General features: G+C 47.8%; 1 protein-coding gene across 7 annotated transcripts in view; it reads left to right on the forward strand.

Moving 5' to 3' along the window:
* Window positions 1–25,060, forward strand: part of ACSL3 (acyl-CoA synthetase long chain family member 3) — a 3,215,977-nt gene that overhangs the window by 2,266,622 nt on the left and 924,295 nt on the right. For all 7 annotated transcript variants that reach the window (XR_011276042.1, XM_069618147.1, XM_069618145.1 and 4 more), the window contains exon 11: window positions 7,078–7,152. Coding sequence is in view for 6 of the 7 variants with exons in the window: in XM_069618147.1 (XP_069474248.1) it covers window positions 7,078–7,152 (75 nt within the window). In the remaining variant the exon portion in view is untranslated. The remainder of the gene's footprint in view (window positions 1–7,077; window positions 7,153–25,060) is intronic.

A 25,060-nucleotide genomic window follows, 5' to 3' on the forward strand; every position in this document is an offset into this window, starting at 1 on the left:
CCATCAGGTTCTTATCAGCGACTCCTACCGCCTTCTTAGACGGTTTTATAGGGCAATCTCGTAAAAAGTGTCCAGAAGCCCCACAATAAAGGCATAATTGCATTTGCCGTCTTCGTTCACGCTCTTTTTGAGTTAAAGGTCCTTTAACCCCTCCAATTTGCATAGGTTCAGTAACATCGGCACCCTTGGGGTTAACATGGGTTTTGACCAAAACCCGGGTCTCAAACTTGGACCGATCTGCCTTTCTGTTTTGAAGCCTGTGATCTAATTGGACCACCAAGTCTATATATTCAGAGCAGTCTTGGGGTGGATTTACGACCTGGGCCAGGACATCCTTAAGTTCTCCACGTAGACCTCGATGGAATAACGTGATTCTTCTATCCTCCGGCCATCCAGTCTCCACAATTAACCTATTGAAGGTCGCGATATAGGCTAAGAGGTCCTGGTTACCCTGTCGTAGGGATAGAAGCTCGTAGTGCAGGGCCTGTCCCTGAGAATGCCGCGCAAACAGTCTTTCCATGCTTGTCTGGAAGGCTTGAAAGTTCCAAAGAATTGGGTCATCTTGAGTAACCAGTGTAACTGACCAATCCGCAGCACAGCCGCTGAGATATGATAGTACAAAAGCGACCTTGGTTTGGTCATTAGGGAAGGCCCCAGGTCTGCAGAGGAAGTGCAATCGGCATTGATTCATGAATACGGCAAACCTTTTGGGGTCCCCGGCAAAATGTTCCGGTGGGGCCAGTGGCATATTTCCAGGTAGATTAATTTGCACGGGGTTATTAGAAACCACTGGGGCGGAATTACCCCCAGAACCTGGTAAAGGAGTTTGACCAGCCTGACCTTGTAATAGCTGTCTGGCAAGATCATCAGTTTGTTCTTTAGATATAATTAACTCTCTCCTGAGGGCATTCGTCTCCTGGCGAGCGGAATGAACTTCAGCCCGTAATTGCCCCAATAGCTGGGCTAGCTGGTCTGTCTCGGAAGTCTCCATAGCGCCCGGGTGGGAAATTGTAGGTAGGCTTTGCGTTCTGTAATGCTCACCTGATTCCCACGGAGGCTCTGTTCTGGACTGCTATGACCTCTTCTAAGGTGATGCGCAGGACTCGGAAGACGGACTGGACCGGACCCCCAAACCCCGCCTGTCTGGCCCGTAGAAGAATCCTTCTGTAGATGGAAGAGGGGATTAACTGTCTGCTGGATAATGTGTCGGATTCCCCACCTTCCCCCTCTCACACTCCTCGAACCCCCACCGCGATTCCCAGTAGAGTCTCACCTTAGAGTCTGAAAGGACGAGCTCTCCATCCTGCTTCCGATGCAGGGGCGCGTTGATTTCCAGTTACTTCACTGGATCTCGGGTTTGGTGAGTATTCAACTCTGCTTGACTTTTCCGATATGAGGCCATAAGTATTCAGTTGCAAAAGTTCAAGCCTTAATTGTCCGTTGTCCTTTTCTCTATTTCAGATGTAGGATGAAGAATCCGCGTAGAGGAATGGATTCGCCGAAGGTAACTCTGGTGAGTCTTTTTGATGGATGGTTCCCTTAGTGATCTTGCTTTCACCCACTAATGCGTGTGTCTTTTTCCCCTTAGGGGCCGGGGTATGGCAGTGCCAAAGAAGCGGCGCCGACCCGAGGTGTGGAAAGATTGTCCCAACAAAAATCAGGTAAGTCTTAAGGTGGAAGAATCAGGCCTTCCTCAATCTGTTCCTTCGCTCACCTTTGTTTTGTCTCTTTTTCTCCTTAGGCGCTGAAAGGCGACGGATGGTGCCAATGGTGGCTGAAGAGCCCGAGGGCGCCTCGTGAAGGGAAGTGGAACGCGACGCTGCAGCGAGCGATGCGATGCGCTTCTAAAAAATAATGTCTTTCTCAGGATCGTCGGAGTGATGGTTCCGGACTCCGGATGGAGGTAGGTAAAGTTCAATTATTCACCTTTCTCTCCTTTCCTTCCTTTTCAGGTGTTCCAGGTTGCAGGGGGGCGTGGCTGGGGCCAGGATGCAGGAGCAGACACGGTGAGCGTCCAGCTGCTAGATGCAGAACAACGCGAAGCGTGAGCTGCTGTCTGGGCGTGGTTTAAATAGCCCCCAAAGTAGTTCCAGGTAAGAATTCTTCCTCAGCCACGCCCGAGTGGTAAAATAGTCCCATAGGTAAAATAATCCCTTTCAGACCTCAAGGAGGTCTGGATCCGGCAGCATGGTCTGCATCAGGTAAATCCATCCAAGCACTCCCATAATGAGCCTGGCGCCTATGGTGCCAGGACTGATGCCTTCTATGAGCCTGGCGCCAAAGGCGCCAGGACAATGTCCAAAGAGCCCCTATAAGGGGTTGCTGGGTCCCTCCCTGGGGACATGATGTCTGCTTTCGGGGACGCTGGCCCTGAACTGGCTTCCCGGGAGTAGGCATCATGACAAATACCACATCAATTGCTTGGAGCTGAACGCCATCTGGCTAGCGCTCAGAGCATGCCTACCACTTCTGAAGGGAAAGGTTATCCTCATCCAGAGAGACAACTCGACCAGCATGTACTATGTCAACAAGCAGGGAGGCACCAGATCCCCTCCTCTGTGCAGGCTGGCGATCAGCATGTGGGAATGGGCCCTGGAGAACAACATTTACCTCTTGGCAGGCCACCTCCCGGGGGGGGGGACAATAACGAGTGGCAGCTAAACAACCTCGTTATTCAGGAGATCTTCAACAGTTGAGGTCATCCCCAAGTGGATCTCTTTGCCACCTGGCACAACAAGAAGTGTCCCCAGTTTGCATCCTGGCAGGGTCAGGGCCCGGCTCTCTGGGCGACGCATTTCACCTCCAGTGGACTGGCATGATGGCCTACGCGTTTCCGCCTACTCCCCTGAACCAAAGGGTAATTTGCAAGATCAAGGAGTCTCATCGACTCCTCATCATTCTGATAGCGCCATGGTGGCCGACCAGGCCATGATTTTCAGAACTACTTAGCCTCTCAGAGATGCCCCCGATACACTTCCGACGGGCCCAGCACATCTTCTGGTGCATCAGGGGGGCAGAGTCATCCACCCCGAGCCAGGGAAACTAGCCCTCACAGCGTGGTACCTGAGCAGGTAACGCTTTGGCAATCTGGAGATCATACAGGGCGCCAGGAGCAAAGCCACCAGGGCCCAGTACAAAAGCAAATGGACCCGATTCTGCCACTGGGCAGACTTCAACGCGTCAATTCCCTTGACCCCTTGGCCTGCAATTTGGGTGACATGCTCTCCTTTTCGGCGCACCTCGCTGTACTGCAGCCATTGGGGCTTACAGGAACTCGGATGAAGGCATTTTTTCCTCCTCCAACCCTATTGTCCAGAAACATCTGACTGGTCTCGCTAGGCTCTACCCCCCCGTCAAGAGACCACACCCTGTGTGGGACCTTAACATAGTCTTGGGCGCCCTGGTGCACAAACCATTCGAGCCAATGGCGTTCGTGGACATTAGGCTGGTCACCAACAATACGGCCTTACTTGTCGGTCTTACTTCGGCTTGCAGAGTCAGCGAGATCTAGGCACTGGTCGCCTCTGAACCATATACCACCTTTCACAAGGACAAGGTAGTCATGCGGACGCACCCGGCATTTCTGCCCAAGGTTCCATCTGCATTTCACTTGAACGAAGAAATAGTCATTCCTATGTTCTTTGCCGATCCAAAGGACGAAGCACAGAGAGTGCTGCACTGCCTGGATGTCAGGCGTGCCCTAAAATTCTACTTGGACAGGGCCAAGGGCTTCCACAAGTCGGATGCTCTGTCACTTTCGGAGGCTCGAGGCCAGGCTATCGGGCCTCTAATGCCTCCATATCCTGCTGGATGGTCTCTGCCATCAAGGAAGCATACGAGGGCCAGCACAACCGGCTCCCAGCTAACATGCTTGCCCACACAGTCAGGGCCAAGGCAACAGCCATCGCATTCCAGCGCCATGTCCCTTGGCAAGTCATAAGCAGGGCGGCCACTTGGGCCTCTCCCTCAGCTTTCTGCAAGCATTACTGTTTGGATGCCGGCCCTAGATCTGATGCGGCTTTCGGACAGGGGGTTCTAAGGAACCTATTTGCTTAAGGAGGGTCTCCTCTCCACCCTGGGGCTACAATCAGTTGTAATCACTCATACTGTATGGAGGATGGGGGATGGGACGTAAGAGTAATTATAAGTTACCCACCGTAGTGACTAACATACTCTTAGTCCATAGTCCCCTTTCCTCCATATGTCCCACCATCATGGACTAAGAATACGTTAGTCACTACGGTGAGTAACTTATCATTTTTCACCAATGTGCACATGGACCTTTATCGGAGGAGCAGGAACGCAAGAAGAAGTGGTTGTTTCCATCTTCACCTCCATACAAAGCTCTTTAGAAGATTGTGTTTGATAAAACTCTATCAAGAGATCTAAAGGGACTCACAGAATTCTGTAACACGGGAGATGTGGAGGTGTTGCACAATATGTGCTTCAAGTACAGGCCCAAGAGATTGCATTTCGGGCATAGACGGGATGCAATATCGGACATTACTAGCGGTCTTAGCGCATAACGAGGACGTCGGGAGAAAATAATCGAAGACTGCAGGAAACTTTGGGATGCTTCGTTACACAATGGCCTTTACAAAAAGAAGCAAAAAATAAATGGGCGATCAAGCCAATATACCAGGAAATGTAATTCGATTTTGTGAAAGATCTCACTTTGACTGTGTTGGACATACATACCCATGGAATCGCTCATGATTTTGTTCCTAGGGCACATACATTGCCACAAAACATTGCAAATGTGCCCTGTCCACCGAAAGCAGACCTCGTGGAACAGTTCACTTCCCGGTTCAAATGATTAGCAGCTATTTATTTGTTCAACAATGTTTATATAAAGTGTCCAAATAAAGCGTCCAAGTTGTCTTTTGAAATGTATCCTCTTTGTCAATTTTTTTAGCAAGAATAGCCTTTTGGAGGATGCCATACAGTGTAACTCTGTGCTTTCACACTTTGCACTTTCGTCAAACTCTTGTGGGTCCTTCACTAATCATGCAAGGGTCAGATGGATATCCACATGAAAGCAACTTTGGTGTTGTGCAGTTGCCTTACCGAGCACGTGCCCAAATAGCTGAATAACTACTCGTCCCATAAAAGAGATGAGATCTAGGCTAGATAAGATACTTGGCACGCAAGAACTACTGACTGTAAGCAAAACAACGCATCAAAGGGGGTTGTTGGTGAGAAATAGGTGCGTTCTGACCTATATTTTTATGGGGGCATGTGTTGGGGGTTGTTGCTATCGGATGCCTTATCAGAGGGGCCGATCTTTGATTTGCGGCCCTCAGAGTCTTACGATTTCAAACGCAGTGGGGATAGGTGTCAGTGTTACCAAAATATATGACCACTCCTGATTAGGTATATGGGAGGTGAAGTTGAGGTAGTGCGGGGGTAAGCTCTGTGGACAAGATGCGTTCATAGGTAACAGGGGTCAATTGTTTCAGAATGTTAACAGATTCATGATATATGTATATATCATGTATGTGTGTCTATGTATCTCAATATATATTGTCTATAATGTATTAATTAATATAAATAAGGTGCTTGCTTATAACTGTTATCTGTCTAAACATTTAAAGTACTTATGAGTGTATAAGATTAATATTTATTTTGCACACAATACTTAACGGACATGAAATATTTTTCATGAAGAAGGGATTATCCTCAAATGCGTTGAGCCTACAAATCAATTATCAATGTTTATTAAAGATTGTTTTGGAATACCAATGGATACGGGTCTATTTACATTTTTGCTGTGTGTACTCTGCAGGTGCTCTCCTTAAATTATGTAATTATTATAATCTCCTTCTAATAGCTGATTAAGACTTTGAAAAACCTTATATTTGCATAAACCAGAGCGTATTTGATTGATTTTATGCTGTGCAGGAGATAGGAATATCCTGCAATTTAGGATACTAATACAATTTACATTTGTTACTCACATTTTATGTGCCAGGGATATCTTTACCTTCCATGCACCCTAATTGATTCATAAATGTGTTACTTAAACTATTTCTTTAAATTTGGTGGGTCTGTGGTGTGACTAAAGCACCATCCTTTTTCTAGCCTTTGCCCTATCGGGCACAAACAGGTGAGGTCCATATCTTTGTCCGTCCTTTGATGAGGCCGCCGGCCTAAGGAGGACTGATTAAATAGGTGGTGGGCGATGCAACTGATTTGCAGTGCCTGATACCGGGACAAGCAGCCGCCTCAATGCAATCTACCTGGAGCTGGTCTTGAGTCCTTGGGGCCTCTGTTGTCTCCTCTCTTATCAGTCAAAGATCTCTGTGTTATGTAGCCCAGATCAGAGTCGCATGGAGAATCTAAACCTATCAATACAAAATGACATTTATTCCTTTATATGACTTAATGCTTTCTAGAAGGTGCACCAGCAAGATAACGGCTTGACATTCCACTTGTCCACAATCTTCTAGGGTGATCAATACTGGATTGGAGTTTAAATTCAAGCGACTAGCCATTTTCTAGATCAGGGGGCACTGTGCCATGAGTTCAGTTTAAGTGGGCAGTCAGACATTTTGTTATGTCAATCTGTTGTCATTCTAGCTAACAATGATTTTGTATGTCCCATGTGTGCTACCATATTAATAAAGACTGGTGTTTTGTATACTGGTAATTCATAATTTGGGAGGAGGGGAGCTTTACATTTTGTGCCGTACTAATGTGCAATCTTTTACACAGCCTGATGTAAACAGTTGAACTATTAAAATATCAATATGAGGCTTAAGCCAAACAAAACTGGTGTTATGTGTGCAAACAATATGGCCCTTGTATAACAATGAGCCATACGTGGGGTGTATACAACCTTTGGCTGTTAGGATGTTTTGTATTACAACCACCATTGGCTCTAATGTGCACATTGCTATGGCGAGAGGTCATGGAGTTGTAATCCGAAGTATCTGGAGAGCCACAGATTTGCCAGCACCTGGTAAAAAAGAACATTTATTTATTTGGACACAAGTAACAGTTATCTTTACAGCATGCAAATGTGTGTGTGTTTCATATAAAACACTTTAATGGCACAATATGTTATATATATTACAGTATGGGACTACACCACAGGAAGAGTGGGCTGCCCTTTGATTTGCTGTGAAATAAAATTAAAGAACTGGGAAGAAGGTAAGCAATAACTGTTTCCATTATCCTTTTTTATGATGCCTTAGTTAATGCCATTAGATAGAAAAACCCATCCATAAAATTAGAACACGTTAAAGGATCATAATAGAAACCATAGGGCAAGCATTGCATTTCTCGTTTACTATTATATCAAAAATAATCAGGGTGAGAGATTATACATGTAATCCTTTGATATGCTACTACACAACCACAAATTACAAACTTTTACTGTTGGGTCAACAAAGTCTTTGACCCTAGGTTATTTATTAAACTTATCAATTTCTTCAACAATATACAGTGCAACCCAGACAGGACATTGTGTTAATTCCAAAGCATGGCAGTACCGATGTGTACCATCCAATTGAATCAAAAGGATTTAACTCCTACAATACATGTTTTCTTTCATTTTCAACAATACATTTACATAAAAACATGTGCTATCCAGAGTGTAATGCATTTCTGGAGTACAGAGACCACAGTGTGACATTAAACACTTAACATTACAAAAAAGGAGGTTGTCAACACTATAATGTTTCGGCCAGATAAACCTATTTCTTGAAGCTTGTGTGGGTTTGGCCTTCTTCAGGACGGGGGGATGATGTGCTATACGTGTCCATAGGGTATCGTCAGTTTATTATTCGCTGCAATAAGTTCTTGTATACTGTCCCTCTCTGAAGTAGTGGGAAGTGCTTGTACATTCAATCCCCATCATAAAATGATGATTGCGAGGCATCCTGTCTGCCTTATGGTGGAGCCACCACTAATGCCATGTGTTAAATCACAGGTTTATTTGCTGGGATGGTTGTGGAGTCCGGAGCGGACAAACTTTTTCATGTTGGAAAGTGTTCCAATTCGGTGTAGTGGTTCTGGCAGTGCACGCCTGGCAACTGCAGGAGATCCTTGGGTTAGATGCGTGTTCCTAACTGCGGGAGACGCTAGCACAGCACGAAAACGTTTGTCCGCTCCGGACTTCACCAACCATCCCAGCAAGAATTCTGGGTCAATAAGCAGAGGAACATTTTGTGAGGATTTCAAATAAGTATGTTCATATAGGTATCCTGCAGATCTAGAGTGTGTAACCTGCAAATCCTCAACCCCCCCCTCTCCCCTGCACCCCACAAGGACTAATGGAATCTACCTCGGGGTGATCCTCCTCGCACTAGAGTTGACCAAAATGCCTGGGGTAGCGGAAGTGACATCCCAGAATGTGATGTCATTGGACCTATGGCCCTAATGACATCACATGAACTAACATCACATGACCTTTCACTGTGATGTCATCACCTGAAGCGATTGACGGGTGTAAAAAAAAAGTATACAAGCTTACATTTAATAACATACTGAATCGTTACAGATCTGAAACATTTGTAAATACCAACCACATTTTAACTAGGCTGCTGCCTTAACAGGCCTTGGAGGGGGCTATGTTATTATTGGGGTAGATTCAGTAGAACCAGCAGAGGTCAGGGGCATTGCCATCCATATGCCTCTACAGCCTTATATGGTCATTTAATGCCAATTTATACCATTTATAACTGCACATGTCACTCTAGTAATCCTATGCCAAGTAAATCCCCACATGCGCAGATGCTGCCATGATACACTATGGCCAATGTAGCCTCTGTTTAAAGATACCAACATCTCATGTCTTTTAAAGCCTTTAAGGCCTAGATGTGGTCAAAATATCTAAGTTTCATCTTTATATATCGAGTTCCTTCTTTCATATGCCCAGTAATGCCACGCAAGTTCAGTTAATGTTTCATAAACCCATTACCAGATAAAGTCGGAGGAATAGCCAACTGACACAAAACCCTATACACACTGTATTAGCCCTTTATTTTTTTTACCACAGAAAGACTGTGATCGTAATGTCACTTATGTGTGGGCAATATCCATCAAATTTTAATCCAAAAGCTAATAAACTGAAAGGAAGCCAATGACTCCTCAATGCGTTTTTACCCGTACATGAATACTCATCATGAGTAGGACCCAAGAGGCAGACAGCATTTACAGTTGTTCAGACCTTGCTAGGATTCAAACTTTTTACTTGCAGAAAAGAGATCTAGGTAGTGAGCATGTAACCCGCTGAGCTATCTTACCAGCTGTTTCTCCTTAAATGTGCATACCCTTTGGTAATGCGTTGACTTTGGGGGTTACATTTCTTATTAACATAACTTATTATTACAGTGATTATAAGCAGGAGAAATATCTTATTACCCACTAGCCCCACGGGGCTAGATTTATTTTTAAACAAGGACTGGTGGGGACAGCAGAGGGTTATGGGTAGATAACCTAATAAATGTTTCTTTTTAATTGCACAACTGATTAAACAGTATAGTTTGTCGCAATTGGATAGCTCAGCTAGTTAAAAGCTCAACTCAACACATGCCAGCCTTCACTTTCCAAGTTCATATTTCAGCTGGGAGGATCAGCCGATTGGAGGTTCATAGATTGACTATTACATTTCATAGTAATAACTATTTTTACAGCGCTTAGAAACAGGGGGAATCGGGAGTCAAACTTGAAGCGCTATACATTATATATAAGATATACGGGAGCGTGGCCAGCAGCGACACCGATGTGGCAGCTCAGCTAATGGCCTCTGTGCAAACCCCGCAGTATTAAAGATTATACAATGTTCCTGTCGGTTGCCGAAGTGAAATAACCCAGCAACCATTTTCGGATAGTGCCGAGTGTCTGCCATGGCTGGATGGAGGGTTAATTCCCAGTACGGAGCCCAGAAAACTGAAGAGACGGTGAGCGTGGAGAACAGGAGATGGCGCTCTAAGATGGCGTTCGGGTGCAAATGAGACAGAGGGAGAGTGCGCCACCCGCCGCGGATAAGCAAGCAGATGAAGGGACAGCTTCTGCTGGCCCCATCAGCGTAGCGGATGAGGAGAGCCAGGCAACTCCAGTGAGTGAACGGCTCTGGGGAAGACCGCATACCCGGGGGTCAGCAAAAGGGCCAGTATGCCGCTCTGTGGGAAGCGGCCAGCTCCTCCCTCCAGCCGGGTCTCCATCTGTGCTCCCGCCGAGGTGTGCGATATGAGCAGCCACAGCTCTAACACATGAAAGTCACGCATCCCTAGCCAGCGGCCCCCGACCTGACGCAGCAGATTCCCTTTGCCTCAACTCGTGGGGACATCCCCTCAGTTCGAGCTTGGCCTGCAGGGGTCCCGCTGGACGTTCCAGCAGCCCCGAAGCGAGAGACAGGCTGACAGGCTCCTTGAGAATTGTTTTATATCAACGGATGTTGCGGTTTACTTTAACAGACATGCCAATCCAGGCGGGACGTTTTCACTGAATTAGATTGCTCGCATTGATACAATTCAAACTTTGGTAAGGAAGGTAATGGTTTACCTTTAAATTATCTTCACTGGTTTCAAGTGGTTTCACAACCTTGACCTATTCATCATATGTTTCTCCAGGTTTTTCAGGCTTGAGAATAGACCTAAGACATTTAGCATTATCAAACTGATTAATGGTAATTTGTTTAATTCGGTTTTGGCATCGTGTTACCCTTACAGGGTGTGGGAATGGAATTTTCTGGTGTTCACCAGTTTTAACTGGTTCTTTATTTCAACATTGCATGGGGCATTTTTGACATAATTTAAGCTTTGACCCAATGGGTTCGGTGATGTGTGCGGTTTGGTGGTTTTTTGGCACCTGGCGATGACATGCACGAATTGAAATTTAGAAGATATACACACTGTTAATATGGTGCATGGAGATCCACATGCACAACATTTACACAACATGTGGACAAGCACTGGGCAGCACATCAATTGTACTAACTGCGTATTGATGTGTGTTTAGAATATTGTTACAAGTTACTCTAATCATACACATATATCCAATGATATGTTTTTTCACTTTGTATTCTTTTTTCTTGGATTATTTTCTTATGTGCTGCCTGTGATATGTTGCTACATCCATCCTGCTGGTAACGTATATATGCACTTGTCATTACCCTTGTTTGTTGTGCTCACTGTATTTCATGTCCCGGATTACTAATGGGGATTTTTTACGCATTACAAAATTGTATATTTCATTTGCTGTACAGAGCTTTGCCTTGAGAAAGACCGAGAGAGGTCGAAACACGTGTTGGCACATTACTCTGTCACGTCACAACACACATTGGATGTGATGAAGATTAAACTTTCAATACTTTCATTTTTGTGTTAATCAGATTAATTATCGCACAGGAAGTGTGCAAGAGGACTTTTCTATTTCGTAATTGTCTTGCTGGCAGCGCATCCATAATGTGGGAATACCCAATGTTCCATTTGTCTTGTTAAGTGGGTTTGAGGTGCCCGCTTTTTCCCTCAGGGTGCTGCAGCCAATCCTTTGAGGTTCATCTGAGTTGATTTTGTAATATTTAACTGCTCAAGCGCTATTTACCTGGCACACCTCAGTTTTTCTGTTTTGCTAATATTGGAAAGCTATTCATGCCTCCTGCAATACGAAAAGAGGAGCATCGATGTAACTCTTTCAAAAACACATTGTCTAGATTTAGCAGTGTGCATCTGCTCTATGCCGCTTTACACGCAAAGAACCAGACAGTAATAAGCTGACAGTTACTGGCACTACGGATCAGGTGATGGGCTTTTGGACTGGGCCACTGTGAGCGGTAGGAGACCCATGCCATTGTCTTTCCCCGGCCCCAGAGAGGTTGACTACCCCGGTTCTGGTTATAAGATCCAGTATTCCAAGGAAATCTGCAGGGGAGTAGATGTAAAGGCACCCTGATAGCCTGCCTCTCCCTGGGGGGAACATCATAGCACTTAAGCTTGCAAGTGTGCTACTGGAGCCAACAATACAATGCTTGCTGCATGTTACTTGTTCTCATGTAAAGCACTTTGGAGTAAAGGGCTGTATACATTCAATAAAATACAAATACAAATAATATACACCGGGGTCCCACAAGCTAGCTCCTGCAGCCACCCAAGCCTGCCTGGAGGCTCCACAAGTGACGATAAGCTCTGAGACATCCCAACTGAAGGCCGTATATCCTGGACATTGGGGTCGGGACCCCTTAGACATGGGGGCGAATATCCATCGGTGCAGATGGCTACCTAACTGTCACCCCCCTAGGGGAGAAGAGCCTTCACTCATCTTCATTAAGGAGTCGCCAGCATGTCTAAACATCCCAAAACGGAGAAAAGTGGGGATATCTCTACCATGTTGCTTCTAGCGGAAAAGGGGAAAAAGCTGGATACACCCAAATCCCCACCCCAAACCTTGCCTGGACTGGTCAGACAACTAGCCACCAAAGATGACATCCAGGTGATCGTGCTGGATATCAAATCTGAATTCCGCAGCTGCATGACACATCTTTTCACTAAACTGGAGCACACAGACGAGTGAGTGACTGAAATGGAACAGAGACTGGGGGAGGTGGAGGATCCAACTCGGGAGCATGCAGCTTCACTTCTCGAGGTACAACAGAAGATCCGGGCCCTAGCAGACAGAAACGAGACCCTGGAGTACATGCAGGAAGATTTAGAAAACCATGGCTCGAAGAAATAGTCTGTGAATCGGGGGTGCCCTCCTTGGCTCATGACCAGGACGTGGCAGAATACATAGGGGATCTGTTTCAGTCTCCAACTTCAGCTAGATTGCACCCACAGACTGCGCACCCGTAAGAGGCTGGACTTGGAATATCCCCTGGATGTAATCACCTAAGTCCACTTCTACACGACGAAGGAAGCAATTGTGGCAATAGGTCGCACTCGAGACAAGTTGACATTCCAGGGGTCTGCCCTACAGATCTTCCAGGATCTAGCATCTGCGACAATATAGAAACAGAGAGCACTTAGACAATTGACGCTGTTCTTGCAAGATCAGACGATTAGATATGGCTGCCTATTCCCCACAGCTGTCTAATTCTCCTACAAAGGGTTCTCCCGGACTATATCAGATGCAGAAATGTAATAGTCAATCTATGAACTTTCAATCGGCTGATCCTCCTAGCTGAAATATGAACTTGGAAAGTGCAGGCTGGCATGTGTTGAGTTGAGCTTTTAACCACCTAAGCTATCCAAATGCCTAGAAGATGCAGAAATGATCCTGAACTCCTACTCGCCAGACAAAGGGGGGTGACCCCTCTCCCAATTCCCCCATGGGAACAGAAGACATCCCCCCAAAAGCGAGGTGTGCGGCCTGGTTGAGAGTTCATAGAGGCCGCAACACAAGTAAACTGTCCTTGCATGCCTGTCCCTCGGGAGACAGATGGCAGCAAAGTCTCTAACACCCTAAACTTGGCACCCCGAACAGTGGAGTACAGCGGGCATCAGGGAAATAGGGAACACAATGGTTTCTACGATGGGCTCTGTGCGGTTCGAGTCTGGCTCCAAGGAGGATGTCACCTGAAGGCCCTTTGAGTGTGCTGTCGATGGTTTCTGGCAGTCAAAAAGTTTGGAATCTATGGTTCGGACTCGGTTTGATGTTGTTCTGATCATCTTTGGTTAAAAGTTCAGTTGGAGCCTGTGGGCAAGCATTTTCATATTCCGAATGGCAACTTCTGTGCACCTGACTTCCCCCCCTCCAACCCCACACTAACAGAGGGGAACCCAGAGATACCACACCTGAACGTGAACTGTGTCTCCCTGAATGTTAAGGGCCTTAATTCTCAGGTGAAATGGAAATCTATACTGAAACGATTTAAAGACCTGGAGGGCGCAGTGATGTTTCTCCAGGAAACACATCTTCTCCCGGAGGACTATTCTCGTCTCTGAAATAGAGATTTCCCAGAGCACTTCCTGGCCTCCGGAAGCACCAAAAAGGGAGGGACGGCGATCCTGATGGCAAGAGATATTCAGTTTGAGGAGTTAGACACAATTACAGACCCAGGTGGCTGGTTCGTGGGAGTGAAAGGGATGCTCCTGGGCCAATTACACTGTCTGGTTTCGGTCTACGCCCCAAATGAGGGCCAGAAACGCTTCCTGGCAGACCTGGAAACCACCCTCCTCCTGTTCCTGGAGGGTCAGGTTATCATTGAGGGAAATTTCAACGGTGCCCCTGACCCAGACAAGGATAAAACAAAAGCTCTGGCCCTTAGCGATTACAAAATAGCACTAGGTATTCTTCATTTGTTTAGATCGCTGGGAGTGGTGGATACCTGGAGATTGCTTCACCCAGAGGAAAGAGACTTCACCTTTTTCTCACTCGGCCACCGTTCCTCTTGGCGTATAGACTTGATCCTGGCTTCTCCCCAGCTCTTGTCATTTACAAACAAAGTGTGTATTTCCCAGAAGGTTCTCACAAACAATGCCCCAGTACTACTACAAGTTAGGTCAGGGAACCCATAGTTGGTGTCTATATGACCCAGTCTTGAACGATATGGCCTTAAGAGACGGAATAGCAACAGCAATTAGGGATTACTTCCTAGAGAACCACACAGAGTTGAACTCCCCAGCTATAACATGGGATTCCATGACGGCTGTTGTCAGGGGGATCCTAATAGCACACACGGCAGCATACCGCAAATGGAAAAGACAGTCCAGAGCCCTCCTGGAATAAGAAATTCTAGACATTGAAGGGAAATACAAAAAGAGGTGGTCCCCTAAGGTTCATGTGGCCCTCTTTATGGCACGAAACAAGCTTGAGGCCCTATATGCGGAGGAGACGGCGCAAACCCTGCTGTCAGTCAAACAGGGATACTATGCCAAAAGTAACCAGGCCAACCATCTCTTGGCAAGTAAATTGGCAAAAAAACAGAAAATGAAACTTTATCATAGGCCTTCGAGACCAACATGGGGCAACTCAATGTGGAGAGCAGGACAAACTGCGGTTAGCGTAGGCCCACTTGCTTGCAACCATGGCCAGTTCAGGCAGATCAATGGAGGCTCAGAGACAATATATCACGGAAGCATCCTTGTCCCACCTAGCCCAAGAGGACATGGAGGCCCTAGAAACCCCAATCCTACAGGAGAAGGTGGAGGCAGTAATCAAATCCCATAAAGCCTGTGCCCTGGGCCCGGATGGTTAGTGGGAAGTGTAACTCCCTCTATGCAAAGCTCCACCACGATACTGGTGTTGAAGCCCAGCAAGGACCCTAAAGATTGTGCCTCATATAGGCCAATCTCGCTTTTGAATATTGACGCCAACATCTATTCAAAAGTTTTGGTGAACCGCCTACCCCTGCTCCTCCCGCGATTGATCAATGCCAACCAGACAGATTTTATTCAGGGCAGGAAAACGGGAGACAACATCAGGCGGGCGGTGAACCTAATTGAATCCACCACAGAGAGCAATGGGAAACTGGCCCTTTAGATGCGACAAAGGCGTTTGATAAGGTAGACTGGTCTTTTATGTACCCGACACTGGAGGCATTTGCTTTTGGTCCCCAATTTAGGAAATCGTTTGCCACCAATTGTTTCTCCCCGAACATCTCACTCCAATTTAACCGGGAGCGCTCGCCCCCAATCCCCCTTACATGTGGTACACAACAGGGATGCCCCCTTTCTCTCTTCTGTTTGCTCTCAATATGGAACTCATGGCCCAGCACATACGTAAAAATAACGCGATTCAGGGGCAGAGGTTCATGGCTCTCCCGATAAGGTATCTCTATATACTGATGTACTTCTATCCATCACCAACGTCTCCTCTTCCATACTGGCGGCCCTGGGGGAACTCTGAGCTTTTGGTCAGGTAGCCAGACTTGAGATTAACTTTGGGAATTCGGTAGCGCTTGGGTTGGGGGCTATCACCTCAGGATATCGTCTCCCTCTGTGTCATCTGCCCTGTCCGCTGGGAGACAACCTCCATGGCATACTTAGAGGTTCAGCTTACGTCATCCCCAAATGACCTTTATGGGTCCAACACCCCCCATCCTCCCTTGTTAAGACCTTGGAACAGGACCTGGAGAGATAGGCATGGCAAGAAATTTCGTTGATGGGTTGGATCACGGCAGTCAAAATTAATCTCCTTCCCTGGTTACTATGCTGCTGTCCATCCCTCCCAGTGGCAGTCCCGAAATGTATTTTCGGCTCCAACATAAACTCCTGGGCTTTATATGGCAGGGTAAACAATCTAGAATCCCCAAGCGAGTGATGATGGGGGGGGGGGATCCGGGCTTGGGTGTTGCCAATCTACTGAAGTATACAGGGGCGGCCCAGCTCTCCCACGTATCGGCATGGACGGCCGATGCTCCCGCTCCCAGGTGGATGAAAATTTAGCAATCCAAATGGCTCTCTTTCCCTCAGCTTTCTACCTTTCAATCCCTATACAGTATGTAAACAAATGGCCACATCTGCTCTCATCGACAAAGCTACCCTAAAGGTATGGGATGAGGTATTAAGGAGGTAAAAGATCACTAGAATTATGGGCCCACTCTCTGTGGTCCTGGGCAACCCGGCCTTTACTCCGAGCATGCATTCGGAGGCATTTAGACTATGGAAAGAAGGCAGCCTACTCACACTGGGACAACTGTTTACAGAGGGCCAACCACGCTCCTTTGAAGACTGTAACAGGGAATTCCACCTCTCTGAGTTAGATAGGTTCCCATACGCTCAGATCCGTCATTGGATCACTCACCCTGAAATCAGACAGAAGGCTATCTGGACTTTGAGCCCACTTGAACTAACCATCTGGGAGGGCATAGACAAGGTGGGATTTCAAAACTATATAGACTTCTATAGCACAGACTATGTCACCCGATGAGAAACGGATTTAGGCCACCAATTGACGATGTGGCCTGGTCAGAGATTTGGTCCAGAAGCCGTGCCTCATCTAGATGCGTAACGGACCATGAATGTGCCTTAAAATTGTTGTTCGCTGGTACTACCCTCCGGCGCAGATTCACCATTTCTAGGCTGTGACTCCCCTACCTGCTGGCGGAACTGTGGAGCGCATGGCTCTTACTTCCACATGTGGTGGGATTGCCCCCCTGATGCGATCCTTCTGGGAGTACATTGTGCAAATCATACAGGATATCATGGGTAGTCACCTCTCGATGTGCCTGAAAACCATACTCTTGGGAGCCCTGTGTGAGGGGTTATACCCAAGGTCGGGGTCCCGGGTGAAGCTGCTGACTGATTTGCTGCTGGCAGCACGTATTTCCACCGCCTGGTGCTGGAAAACAGCAGAGGGCCCGGATCTGTGACAATGGTGGTTTAAAATTTGGGACAAACTGGTGGCAGAGAAGGTAACTGCCGCAAAGAAGGGAACGCCCCACCAGTTTCAAGCAATCTGGTCAGCTCTGCTTGACTATGATTTTAAATTCCCGGCCCTGACATTCAAACCACATTTGGCGAGACTCTATTTGGACCCGGGCGAGAATGGGTGAGGGGAGCAAACTAGTCTGCATTGCATCTATTGAAGATCAGGAGGTATGCGGGGGGGGGCGAGGAGGGCGGCCGCTTTCCAGCGAGTAGCGGGAGTGGGTCTCTGAATGTTTATTATATTGTATAGAAGCAGAAGCTGTTGTCTTGTCAATTGCAAATGTTGTTGCTCTAACCGTGAAATTAATACAAAATATATATTTTTTAAAACATATATGATATACAAACATTTATTTTTGTTTATTGAGCATTTCTAAGGCGCTTAATAAAACAGAATTGTGTTACAAAGCACCACAAGGCTAAATGTAAAGGGAACAGGGAAAATTAAAACAATGGCAAACTAGTAATATACAATCATCCTACTAGGCCTTGTGACATTCGGCCGTGCAAGTGCATTGAGCCCAAGTGCAAAGGAAGGGAATGGTATGGGGAAAAGAGGAGAAGTGAGGGCCTGGCAGGGAAGTGCTAAGTGGAGCCGAGGAAGAGGTACAGGCGACTCTCAAAGGTGGGATGTGGCGCTCCCAAGAAGGGACCCACATTGCAGAGGGGGGTGGGAGGGTGCTGGTATTGACTTGGAGGAAGGGCCTGTGATCCTGTGAGATTCAGGAGGATCAGGCCACCAGTCGCAGCAGCAGTGGGGTGATTAGCAGGGAAGTGAAAGAGGTAGAGAAGAACTTTGAACAGTTTACGGAAACTCAAGGAGGTCCGGCTGAAGTCTGAGAGGGGCAGGGAGGCTGTTCCAAAGGGAGACACCAGCCGAGGAGAGAGAAACCTGCCCCACACTTTCTGCTTGGAGAAGCATTTAACAGTCAGATAGCTGGAATTAGAGGGCTCTAGCAGGAGAGTATTTAGGGAGGGAGAGTTGGAGATAGTGGTCCCAGGCCCCAGAAGGCCTTGTGGATGATGCAAACGGTCTTGAATTTCATCCTTTCAGCCACTGGGAGCCAGTGGAAAGGTTTTAGGGTTGGAGAGATACGGTCCCTGGACTTGAGGCCAAGGATAAGTCTTGCAGCACTGTTCTGGATTAGCTTGAGGGGGCGAAGGGAGGAAAGAGTGAGATTGAGAAAGAGGCTGTTGTAGTCCAGCCGGAAGAGGACCAGAGCTCCGGAGACATTGAGCTTCTGGGGGAAGGTGAGAAAAGGAAGAATGCATCTGAGGAGGTGGAGCTGGAAGTGGGACTTATTGGTAAGATCCATTGTGTGAGGGGTGAAGGAGAGAGCAGAGTCTACGATGACCCAAAGGTTTTTGGCCTCAGAAGAAGGTGTGGGTAGAGGGCCCAAAGAGGGTGGCCAGGGGGTAGGAGGAAAAAGAGGGCACAGGTGTCCCGATGAGGAGGATCTCTGTCTTACCTGGCATTGAGACAGAGATAATTCGCTGCACACCATGCCTGAATGGTGGACAAAAATTCTGGGATGAGAGAGGACGAAGAGGAGGGGGAAATAAACTGAAGTTTGAAGGAAAGCTGTGTGCCATCGGCATAACACTGGAAATGAGGAGAGAAGGAGGAGATCAGGTGAGTAAGAGGGGTGAGATAAAAATTGTAGAGCCATGGCAATAGGGTAGAGCCCTGGGGGACGCTACAGGTATAGAGGGTGTTGGTGGTGGAGGAGAAAGTGCCCAGTTGCAGCTGAGAAGGGCAGTTATTCAGGAACGAGGTCAGCCAATCCAGTGCCCGGTCAGTGATGCCGAGGGTGTCAAGGAGTAGTTTAATGAGGATGGAATGGTTGACCGTGTCAGAGGCAGAGGAGAGATTGAGGAGAATGAGAACAGCAGTAGAATTGGAGTTGAGATTTGCGAGCATGGTTTCACAGGTTTTCAGGAGAGCAGTTTCTGTGCCTCTGGATGGCCGGAATTCATATTGATGGTCATTAACCCTTTAAGTGCCATGGGTATTTCTCCCCAGTGCCAGAGCCTTTTTTGGTGATTTTGGTATGTGGCCATTCAATGGCTTGTAACTTTTTTGTTACATGAGATATCTCGGCCAAATTTGGCTCCTTTTTTTCCCACATGTAGGCGGTCGTAACGCCACCCAGGAATCCCAGGTTGCTGTAGGGGGGTGAGAGAAAATAAGGAAAAAGTGCGAAAATTTTGGGTTTTTTCAAAAAATGCCAATAAAATGATGTACAAAGAAGCCTGTGGTTTTTTCCTTGTAAGAGCTAGAAACAAATGGTTTGCTGTGCTGAGTTCCCCAATGTGTTGGCTTTCAGGAACAGGTTGAGTGGAAATGGAAAAAAATTATTTTGATGGGGTTATCAACCGTTTTGTGAGAGGTAGGCGATTTTTGCCATTTTTGCCAATTGGACATGCATGGACGGAATGGAAGAAAAGGGCAGGAAAGCCAAATTGGAGGACAGAAAGGAATATATTTCTGAAAAGTAGACAAAATTCCAAGTTTAGGAAGGGGTGATTTGCATAGGTCAGGAAACAACTAGGTAGGGGAAACTGCCATCAAATGGGGGAAAAGCGGGAAAATGACTGAAAAAAAAGGTATGTGTTGGACATGGTTGGCTTGGTACGGCAATGGCTTCTATGAATTTTGAGAAAAGCAATGCTCCGCTACATTCCCGCGACTCTTGCAGTTAGGAGAGCATACCATTTTTGTAGTGTTTGTACAAAACAAGCAATACCACAAGCCAAACACTGAGCCATGGTACACAGGAGTTTTACGCTCACGGCCTGACCAGACGCACTTAGCATGTGTAAATTGGGAAAACCAATGTGGTGAGGAACGGCAGCCATACATTTTTTGAAAGAGCACAGGCAGACCTTTTCAAGGGTAGGTGACTTGTGCAGGTTACAAAAGTGTATGGTGGCTAAAGCAGCGACTAAATGTAGGTCACATTTGGGAAAAGAAAGGGTTGTGAGACAAAGGGCTCCAGCAAATGGGTCAAAACGTTATGAAAACCACACAAACACAACACATGGCCTACCGTCCCGCGTTCCCACAGGTGTCCCGATGAAAACGGTAGCCCACATGTGTGGGTGCACCTACCTGGCCGGCAAGGGGAAAGCCTAAAACACAAGTAACCCCAAGTCTGTTTTCAGAGGGAAATCTCAGACATTCTGCCGACCGGCACAACGTACAGATATGGGCCTCGGGTGTCCAAGCCACCGAAGAAAACGGGGAACCCCATGCATTTCCGAAAAGAGGACATCCGTGGGAATCCGCAGAGGTATGATTTGCGCACATCGCCCCAGATTTTTTTACCCAGACACCCCTGCAAAGTCCGAAATGTGGGGAAAAAAACGCTTTTTCCGCACATTTCGCTCGACGCACCCATCGAAACACGCCCCCAACAACACATGGCCTACCGTCACGCGTTCCCACAGGTGTCCCGATGAAAACGGTACCTCACTTGTGTGGGTGCACCTACCTGGCCGCCAAGGGGAAAGCCTAAAACACAAGTAACCCCAAGTCTGTTTTCACACCGGAAATGTCACACTCTCACATCATACAGATATGGGCCTCGGGTGTCCAAGCCACCAAGGAAAACAGGGAACCCCATGCATTTCCGAAAAGAGGACACCCGTGGGAATCCGCAGTGGTATGATATGCCCAAATCGCCCCAGAATTTATTACCCAGACACCCCTGCAAAGTCCGAAATGTGGGAAAAAATACACATTTTCCGCACATTTCGCTCGACTCACCCATCGAAACACGCCCCCAACAACACATGGCCTACTGTCCCGCGTTCCCACAGGTGTCCCGATGAAAACGGTACCTCACATGTGTGGGTGCACCTACCTGGCCGCCAAGGGGAAAGCCTAAAACACAAGTAACCCAAAGTCTGTTTTCACACCGGAAATGTCACACTCTCACATCATACAGATATGGGCCTCGGGTGTCCAAGCCACCGAGGAAAACAGGGAACCCCATGCATTTCTGAAAAGAGGACACCCGTGGGAATCCGCAGAGGTATGATATGCCCAAATTGCCCCAGATTTTATTACCCAGACACCCCCGCAAAATCCGAAATGTGGGAAAAAATACGCAATTTCCGCACATTTTGCTCGGCTCACCCATCGAAACACGCCCCCAACAACACACGGCCTACTGTCACGCGTTCCCACAGGTGTCCCGATGAAAACGGTACCTCACATGTGTGGGTGCACCTACCTGGCCGCCAAGGGGAAAGCCTAAAACACAAGTAACCCCAAGTCTGTTTTCAGAGGGAAATCTCAGACATTCTGCCAACCGGCACAACGTACAGATATGGGCCTCGGGTGTCCAAGCCACCAAGGAAAACAGGGAACCCCATGCATTTCCAAAAAGAGGACACCCGTGGGAATCCGCAGAGGTGTGATTTGCGCACATCGCCCCAGATTTTTTTACCCAGACACCCCTGCAAAGTCCGAAATGTGGGGAAAAAACGCTTTTTCCGCACATTTCGCTCGACGCACCCATCGAAACACGCCCCCAACAACACATGGCCTACCGTCCCGCGTTCCCACAGGTGTCCCGATGAAAACGGTACCTCACATGCGTGGGTGCACCTACCTGGCCGCCAAGGAGAAAGCCTAAAACACAAGTAACCCCAAGTCTGTTTTCAGAGGGAAATCTCAGACATTCTGCCGACCGGCACAACGTACAGATATGGGCCTCGGGAGTCCAAGCCACCGAGGAAAACAGGGAGCCCCATGCATTTCCGAAAAGAGGACACCCGTGGGAATCCGCAGAGGTGTGCTTTGCGCACATCGCCCCATATTTCTTTACCCAGACACCCCTGCAAAGTCCGAAATGTGGGAAAAAAACGCTTTTTCCGCACATTTCGCTCGACGCACCCATCGAAACACGCCCCCAACAACACATGTCCTACCGTCCCGCGTTGCCACTGGTGTCCCGATGAAAACGGTACCTCACATGCGTGGGTGCACCTACCTGGCCGCCAAGGGGAAAGCCTAAAACACAAGTAACCCCAAGTCTGTTTTCAGAGGGAAATCTCAGACATTTTGCCGACCGGCACAACGTACAGATATGGGCCTCGGGTGTCCAAGCCACCGAGGAAAACAGGGAGCCCCATGCATTTCCGAAAAGAGGACACCCGTGGGAATCCGCAGAGATGTGATTTGCGCACATCGCCCCAGATTTTTTTACCCAGACACCCCTGCAAAGTCCGAAATGTGGGGAAAAAAACGCTTTTTCCGCACATTTCGCTCGACGCACCCATCGAAACACACCCCCAACAACACATGGCCTACCGTCCCGCGTTCCCACAGGTGTCCCGATGAAAACGGTACCTCACATGCGTGGGTGCACCTACCTGGCCGGCAAGGGGCAAGCCGAAAACGCAAGCAACCCCCAGTCTGTTTGCAGAGGGGAATCTCAGCCATTCTGCCGACCGGCACAACATACAGATATGGGCCTCGGGTGTCCAAGCCACCAAGGAAAACAGGGAGCCCCATGCATTTCCGAAAAGAGGACACCCGTGGGAATCCGCAGAGGTATGATTTGCGCACATCGCCCCAGAATTTATTACCCAGACACCCCCGCAAAGTCCGAAATGTGCCCCGGACTTTGCGGGGGTGTCTGGGTAATAAATTCTGGGGCGATGTGCGCAAATCATACCTCTGCAGATTCCCACGGGTGTCCTCTTTTCGGAAATGCATGGGGTTCCCTGTTTACCTTGCTGGCTTCGACACCCTAGGCCCAAATCTGTAGGTTGCCCACATGAACAAATTGTGCTGTGGCAAAAGGCTTGGGGTTACCAGCGGGTTACCCTTTTCCTTTTGCGACCCCGGTAGGTGCACCCACACATGCGAGGTACCTTTTTTGTCGGGACACCTGTGGGAACACGAGAAGGTATGACATCTGCTGTTGGCGACGTGTTTCGGTGAGTGGACACAGGGAAATGTCTCTGAAATTGGCCGGAAATTAAGACAATTCTCAGACATTTCCCTCTGGCCACTCACCGAAACACACCGCCAACAACACGTGGCCTACCTTCCCGCATCGCCACACGTGTCCCAATGAGAGGCTGACCTCTTGTGTGCAGGTGTGGTACCTGAGTGACAATGGGTACATCTTTAGTATAGTAACTTCGCTGTAGTGCGCTTAGGAAACAGTAAAGGACTGGCAGTAAGCCATTTCACATGCACCTTTCCTCACACTTCCCATACATACCAGACGCAATGCAGTTAGACACGCAAGGTGGGATTTAGCACAAGGACAAACCTCCTTGTGTTGCACAAGAAGGTTTGTCCTTGTGAGCAGTGATGCCACGACAAGGCACCCACCGGATCACTGGCCATTCGTATCCCTTTCGTGTCTGCAGTCAGTTGGCATCCATTTCAGCAGTTGCACTTCTACCAAATCACTAGCACCAGAGCAAGTGTATCTACACATGAGCATATCTACACACTTATACCACATGGACATGTGTGTACAATGCAACTGTGTCTCTAGCAATATCTTAACTATCATTTGGCATCAATTTCATAGCAACTCTGTCTGCATGCAAACTTTATGTGCCGGCAATCACATGTGGACAGTGTTAGCAAGTGCATACTGGCTGACTTCGCTACCCTGCCCTACAGGCGCTATCTTCCACACCAGCTTTCAGTATGCCCATAGCAACTATGGGCAAACATTCTTATGTTCCACCGTACCCACACAAAACAGCCATCCTGCAACATGACAATCATTTCGGCAGTGCTGGAAAAGTCCATTCACAGAAATTGCATCTGCATGTTCTTTGTATCTTTACCTAATTCACACACCAATCATATCCAATTCATTCCTACAGAAGACGTGTCACTTACACCACACATAACATTACTCGCAGTAAAACAATAAACAAGGCAGGATCTTACGAGGTACGCAAGACACCGCTGCCATATAGTTGGTGTCCAAGTACCACTTTCATGACACTTAGACCTCAAGGGAGGGAGCCAAAGTGGCGTGTATTATTTTGAAAAGACACCCCTTGAGTGGAGGGAACCTGAATGGTGTTCTGGTCTTCCACAACCCACGGCTTGAGTAGAGGGAGCGGGACTGGCGTTTCTTTGCTTGCCAAACCTTAGGTGGAAGGAGCCAGATTTGGGTTCCTGTCCAAAGTACGCTGGAAGCGGATGGGGTTTTCCAGATGTTTTTTTTTTGTAAGGCAATCCCGAACAGGAGCAAGCTGCACTCCCATAGGGGAGTGACCCAGAGTGCTCCACCCTTCTTCTCCATGGCCCGCCTCAACTAGAGGCGGTGGAGTGGCATTCCTTTCCAAGATGTGCCTGCTTTGGAAAAAACAAGCATTGCGTTACTTTGCAAGGCACACCACGCGCAGAGGGAGCTAGACTGCCTTTTCCTTACAAGGCAGACCTGAAGTGAAAGGTACCGGGGGTGATGTCTCTTTCCCAGGCAGGCCTCAAGTGGAGGGGGCAGGACTAGCATTGCTTGCCAAAGCACGCCAAAGGGGAAAGACCCGCATGGCACAACTCAAGTACAGGGATTCATAATGATTACTATTTCGTAGGCACGCCTCCAATGGAAGGAGCCTGATTAGCGTTCCTTTGCAAGTCACGCTTTGAGCTGAGGGATCTAGACTGATGTACATTTTCTTGACAGGCCTCAAGGGAAAGCTACGGCTGTGGTTGCCTTTCCAAGGCAAGCCTCAAGTGGAGGAAGCAGGACTAGCGA

The sequence above is a fragment of the Ambystoma mexicanum genome, chromosome 10, assembly GCF_040938575.1.
Source record: "Ambystoma mexicanum isolate Mex_15411 chromosome 10, UKY_AmexF1_1, whole genome shotgun sequence".
Lineage (NCBI taxonomy): Eukaryota > Metazoa > Chordata > Amphibia > Caudata > Ambystomatidae > Ambystoma > Ambystoma mexicanum.